We start from the raw sequence: 6,350 nt of genomic DNA on the forward strand, positions 1-6,350 counted from the left end.
TTTCAATAATAGAGTCGTCGATCACTGGAATAGACTCCCGCCGTCAGTAGTTAGCGCACAAAGTATCAATAGCTTCAAGTCTTCATTGGATAAGTACTGCAGTGATATAAGATTATATTGACCATTCTTCGCATGTTTCAGACAGATTGCAGCAAGACCTCAATCTAAATCCATATTATTCTACACCAAAACCTAGATTGCAAGTAGCGTAAGCTAACAATAGAGTAAAGCAACAGTTAATGTCCGCATGACAGGTGGAGTGAGGTGTGGGTGCAGTAAGGTGACAGGTTACTGGTGCGTGCATAGTACCGCCGGTAAAACGAGGATCAAGCCTCCACCTGTGCCCCTGAAACTACACCTCACCCATCGTGAGTATTAGGGGGGATTCTGGGGCTGCCCTGTGTGGGCCACTCGGCCTCTTCCAGCCTCCCTGTATTTCTATGTTCTTATGTTCTTATGTAATGAAGTCATTTTCCCCCACAGCTTAGGTTACCAGTAGTGTAAGTTAAGGGTAGTAATTTCCTCTTATTTCTTTCTTTACTGTAAAATTTCCATGGCCCTTTCTTCCTTAAAGGTACATGGTGCTCTCTTCTAACTATTTCCTGCCGGCACGTTGCCGGAAGGAGAGGTGGGTGGGGAGGAGCCTTCATCTTTTCTGTCCTGTCCTACCACACGTAGATTACTAGTAGTAGCGGCAGTAAACAGACACCCTCGTCATAGACCGATAGGTCTTCTGGTGTCTGTTCTTCCTATGTATTCCTTCTCCTCCACCTCCTCCTCCTCCTCCTCCTCCTCCTCCTCCTCCTCCTTCGCCTCCTCCCCTAAGTTCTTCATGACAAGCTCCTTTCCTTTATCTTCATCTTACTCGTCTCGTTCTTCCTCCTCCTCCTCCTCCTCCTTCTCCTCCTCCTCTTCCTCCTCTGCTGTAAAAAAAATAAAAAATAGCTAAGTAAACACCTCCTCCTCCTCCTCCTACTACTACTACTACTACTACTACTACTACTACTACTATTACTACTACTACTACTACTACTACTACTATTACTACTAATACTACTATCATTACTACTACTACTACAACTACTACTATTACTACTACTACCACTACTACTATCATTAATACTACAACAACAACTACTATTACTACTACTACTACTACTACTACTACTACTACTACTGCTGCTACTACTATCATTACTACTACTACTACTACAACTACTACAACTACTACTACTACTACTACTAACTAGAGAGTATGGCGAACATTATTATAGCGAAGTTTTAACCTTAGTGACATATGTAGGAAAGATGTAACAGACTAACTAGACTCGCAGTGGTTCGCAACCCTTTTTTTGTCGTTCCCGCTTCATAAACGTCAACCCCCCGGATTTCCCCGCTCATATGGACGAGGAAAAAAGTAGCCAAAACACGAAATTTACTTACTTAATAACACAAATAATATAATAAATAAATAGTAGCCAAACACAATATTTACTTAATAACACAAATCAGTCAGTTCTGTACCGTCTCCTCCAGTTCTTCTCCCCCGCACAGTTGCTATCCATTTACAGGGGCCTTGTCCGCCCTCGTATGGAGTATGCATCTCACGTGTGGGGGGCTCCACTAACACAGCTCTCTTAGGCAGAGTGGAGTCTAAGGCTCTTCGTCTCATCAGCTCTCCTCCTCCTACTGATAGTCATCTACCTCTTAAATCCCGCCGCCATGTTGCCTCTCTTTCTATCTTCTATCGATATTTTCATGCTAACTGCTCTTCTGAACTTGCTAACTGCACGCCTCCCCCCCTCCCGCGGCCTCGCCACGACTTTCTACTCAAGCTCATCCCTTTACTGTCCAAATCCCTTACGCAAGAGTTAACCAGCATCTTCACTCCTTCACACTGGTAAACTCTGGAACAATCTTCCTTCTTCTGTATTTCCTTCTGCCTACGACTTGAACTCTTTCAAGAGGAGGGTATCAGGACACCTCCCTCCCGAAATTGACCTCTCTTTCGGCCACTCCTCTAACTCTTTTTAGGAGCAGTGAGTAGCGGGCTTTTTTTTTTTACATTTTTTACCTTTTTTTATGCCCTTGAAGTGACTCCTCTGCTGTAAAAAAAAAGTCAATAGTTTCCGCCGTCTAATTGCTAGCAATTTATATTTCCTTCATGTTAAAATTCCCCCCAGAATCATAAAATTTCCCCCAGGGGGATATTTCCCCCAGGTTGGGAAGTGCTGAACTAGAGTGTATAGCGAACTTATTTATAGCGGAGTTTTAACATAGTAGGATAAACAAATAATAGACAAGCTAGAGTATATAGCAAATTTATTTATAATGAAACTTTAACATAGTGACATCTGTAGGATACGTGTAACAGGCTCACTGGAGTGTGTGGCGAACAATGCTGTGGTGAAGTTTTAACATAGTGACACACGTAGGACAGGTGTGAGCCAAAAGAAAATCATCGCACTCAAACTAAAAAAAAAACAAAGCTGACTGAATTAAGAAAAAAATCCACTAAGACGAACACTTGGCAGGAATGATCATGGAGGGAAAACACGCAGCAGGCTGAGAGTGAACACTGGCACCAGAAATATGAAGCAAAAAACTGAAAAAGTAAAGCAAAAAACTAAAATAAGAAAAGAAATTGTTGAAACAACAAAACTCGCTTAGAAATATAATCCATGTTCACTCCTTTCCTCCTCCTCCCCCTTCTCTTCCTCTTCCCCGTATCCTCCTCCTCTTTTTCTTCCTCTTCCTTCTCCTCTTCCTCCTCCTCCTCTTCCTCCTCCTCCTCCTCTTCCTCCTCCTCCTCCTCTTCCTCCTCCTCCGCGCCATCACCATAAACAACAAACAAATAAACAACAAAACAATAAAATATAAATTAGTGATTGGAGCCATTTGGAAACTTTATGGTCCAGGAAAATGTACTTGTGTGTGTGTGTGTGTGTGTGTGTGTGTTTGTGTGTGTGTGTGGCACGGTGCTGCCCCCTGGTTGTCTGGAGGGCACGGTGCTGCCCCCTGGTTGTCTGGAGGGCTTGGTGCTGCCCCCTGCTTGTCTGGAGGGCACGGTGCTGCCCTCTGCTTGTCTGGAGGGCACGGTGCTGCCCCCTGCTTGTCTGGAGGGCACGGTGCTGCCCCCTGCTTGTCTGGAGGGCACGGTGTTGCCCCCTGCTTGTCTGCAGGGCACGGTGCTGCCCCCTGGTTGTCTGGAGGGCACGGTGCTGCCCCCTGCTTGTCTGGAGGGCACGGTGCTGCCCCCTGCTTGTCTGGAGGGCACGGTGCTGCCCCCTGCTTGTCTGGAGGGCACGGTGCTGCCCCCTGGTTGTCTGGAGGGCACGGTGCTGCCCCCTGGTTGTCTGGAGGGCACGGTGCTGCCCCCTGCTTGTCTGGAGGGCACGGTGCTGCCCCATGCTTGTCTGGAGGGCACGGTGCTGCCCCCTGCTTGGCTGGAGGGCACTGTGCTGCCGCCTGGTTGCCCTCATCCTGCAGTGCTTACCCCTGCGTGGCGTGCTGGCCTGGGTGCAGCAGCGGCCGTGGCCTCGTGCGTCGGGAGCAGGGTCTCACGCACGACCTCAGCCCTCTGTAATTCCTGAGGGTGTGCCCATGGGTGCTCGCCTCGGTGTGAGGTAAGCATCATCATCGGAGTCTAAGTTTTCGGCCTCGTGGCTGGGTCGGTGCCCTGAGGGTGTGCACGGGGGGCCTCGCCTCGGTGTGAGGTAAGCATCATCATCAGGTCTAAGTTTTCGGCCTCGTGGCTGGGTCGGTGCCCTGAGGGTGTGCCCGGGGGGCCTCGCCTCGGTGTGAGGTAAGCATCATCATCGGAGTCTAAGTTTTCGGCCTTGTCGCTGGGTGGATGCTCGGAGATATTCTCGTAGATTGGAGGCTCGGAGACATTCTCGTAGATTGGAGGCCAGGGATCTCCTCGTAGATTGGAGGCTCGGGGATCTGCTGGCAGATTAGAGGGTCGGGGAACTCGTCGTAGATGTGCTCCTCGTCGTCGTCGAAGATGTGCTCCTGCTGCCGCGGCGCCACGCGCGGGAGCACGGTGGGGCCCGTGGGCGGCTCCACGTGGCTGTCGCTGACCGCTTCCTCGCCACCGACGCGCCAGGAGGCGGCCAGTCCACGCCGCGTCGGCACGCGGGGCACTGCGGGAAGAATGTGACCATTACCACGATGACGACGACGTCCGTCACGAAGGGGGGGAGAGAGAGAGAGAGAGAGAGAGAGAGAGAGAGAGAGAGAGAGAGGTAAAGAAAAAAAAAGGATGTATTGGAGGAGATAATGGAGGTCTGAGCGTATGTGATATGAAGTTAAGATTGTCCCTCCTCCTTCTCATCCTACTACTCCTCCTTATCCTCCTCCTCCTACTCCTTCTCCTTAATCGTATATTCCCAAAAGTTGTTTATAGTGGAATACTTAGATGTGCATTCTTTTTGTTTGTTTGTCTGGTCGACGTGTTTGCTGTTTTTTTGGGGGGGGGTTTTCTCTTCTCTTAATTTGGCGTTTCATGTTTATTTTGTCTGTCTGTTTCGGGCCTCAGTTGTCAGTCTCTTTCCGTCCCTTACCGTCAGCAGGTATTCCTAAACTCCCTTCCGTCTCCACATAAAAGAACTGCACGCCATGTTCAGTTGTCAGTCTCTTTCCGTGACTTACCGTAAGCAGGTATTCCTAAACTCACTTCCGTCTTCACATAAAAGAACTGCACGCCCTGTTCAGTTGTCAGTCTCTTTCCGTCCCTTACCGTCAGCAGGTATTCCTAAACTCCCTTCCGTCTCCACATAAAAGAACTGCACGCCCTGTTCAGTTAATTAATCTGTTACAATGTATTCCTAAACTCCCTTCCGTCTTCACATAAAAGAATTGCACGCCATGTTCAGTTAATTAATCTGCTGCAATGTATTCCTAAACTCCGTAAATGCTTCAGGGGGTCGGCGCGGCAGCACACACACATTTGACACGCTTCTTGAAGGAGTTTTGGGCATTTCCAGGGGTTGTTTAATGACCCTGGTGGTAGTGTGACCCTTCTTCTATGCTATGAGTGTGAAAAAAAAACACTCATGAAAACCCGTTTGATCTCCTTTTTGACCTTTGTAAATAGTTGACGTGAGAGTTGGGCACGTCTGGGGAGGAGGAGGAGGAGGAGGAGGAGGAGAGAGAAAGAAAGAAAAAGAAAAAAAAGAGAAAAAGGAGAAAGAAGAAGAATGAGGAGAAAAAGAAGAGGAAGAAGAAGAAGAAAAAGAAGAAGAAGTAAAAAAAGGATAAAAAGAAGAGGAAAGAAGAGAAGTACAAGGAGAATGTGGAAAAAAGGAAAAGTTAAAGAAGAAAGAGAAGAAGAAAAAGAAAAAGATGAAAAAAAAGATGAAAGAAAAGAAGAAAAAGAAGACAAAAAGAGTAGGCCATCCATCTACAGATCTATCCATTGTAGTGAGTTAGGAAGACAAGAAGATCACCAGCAGAGCGAGCCGGCCCCTAGTTAGCCTTGTTGTAGTAATGAACAGGACAGCAGGTCACTACTTGGGTTCAGCAGGCAAGAAAATGAGAGAGAGAGAGAGAGGATTTTCCCTTCGCTGCCAGTAACACTTCGTCAGCACCACTAGCAGAACAACAACAACAGCAACACCAATCACCACCGGCACGACTATGATGGCGATGGTGGTGGCGGTGGTGGTGGTGGTTGTAGGGGTGGTGGTGGTGGTGGTGGTGGTGGTTGTAGGGGTGGTGGTGGTGGTGGTGGGGTGGGAGGTGCAGTTTATCCATGAGTATCTGTCTTGTTTGTATCCTTCTACATTGCATTGCCGCGAGTACGATAATCTCCACCTTGAGGGCCCGTGAGCCACAACAGTAACATTCACGGCATTAAGGAAGTGGCCTGTTCTGCGGCACACAAGATAACAATCACCAGTCCGTACACCAAAGACAAGAAAGCCATCATTGTTGTTGTCATCGTTCCTCCCTCCCCATACACCTACCAACAACCTCCACCACCGTGCGTCCAGAGGGAAGCAAGTGTTGTCCAGCGTGAACCAGGCGTCCTGCTGCCAGCCATCGCCCGCCGCCACGAGCCTAACCCCCTTGAAGCCAGGATCGGGGTGCACGAACAAGACCTTGCAACAGCCGTGCGTCACAATTTGCCAGGTGTAAATGTTCGCCCATTCATCATCCCCCGAGATGGTAGTATTGGCGGGGCAGCGTGGGTCCAGGCCTGGGCTGAGGGAGGCTCCGGGCGCGGGCAACAATGACTTTAGAAACACCATGAGTAAGGACAGCCTGGTGTTCATCGTGGCTCACCGTGTGTGTGGGTGTGGGTGGGTGGGTTTGACTATGTGGTGTGTGTGTGTGTGTGTTTGTGT

At 48.7% G+C, this 6,350-nt stretch overlaps 1 protein-coding gene across 1 annotated transcript; it reads left to right on the plus strand.

Annotated features, from left to right (window-relative positions):
* Window positions 1-1,867: 1,867 nt before the first annotated feature.
* LOC126996785 (keratin-associated protein 16-1-like) lies at window positions 1,868-5,148 on the plus strand. The gene is made up of 2 exons (XM_050857623.1): window positions 1,868-3,644; window positions 3,734-5,148. Exon 1 carries the CDS (start codon window positions 2,910-2,912, stop codon window positions 3,591-3,593), a length of 684 nt encoding a protein of 227 aa, XP_050713580.1. The 5' UTR covers window positions 1,868-2,909; the 3' UTR covers window positions 3,594-3,644; window positions 3,734-5,148.
* The last annotated feature ends 1,202 nt before the right edge of the window (window positions 5,149-6,350 follow it).

This window comes from Eriocheir sinensis, chromosome 1 (genome assembly GCF_024679095.1).
Source record: "Eriocheir sinensis breed Jianghai 21 chromosome 1, ASM2467909v1, whole genome shotgun sequence".
Taxonomy (NCBI): domain Eukaryota; kingdom Metazoa; phylum Arthropoda; class Malacostraca; order Decapoda; family Varunidae; genus Eriocheir; species Eriocheir sinensis.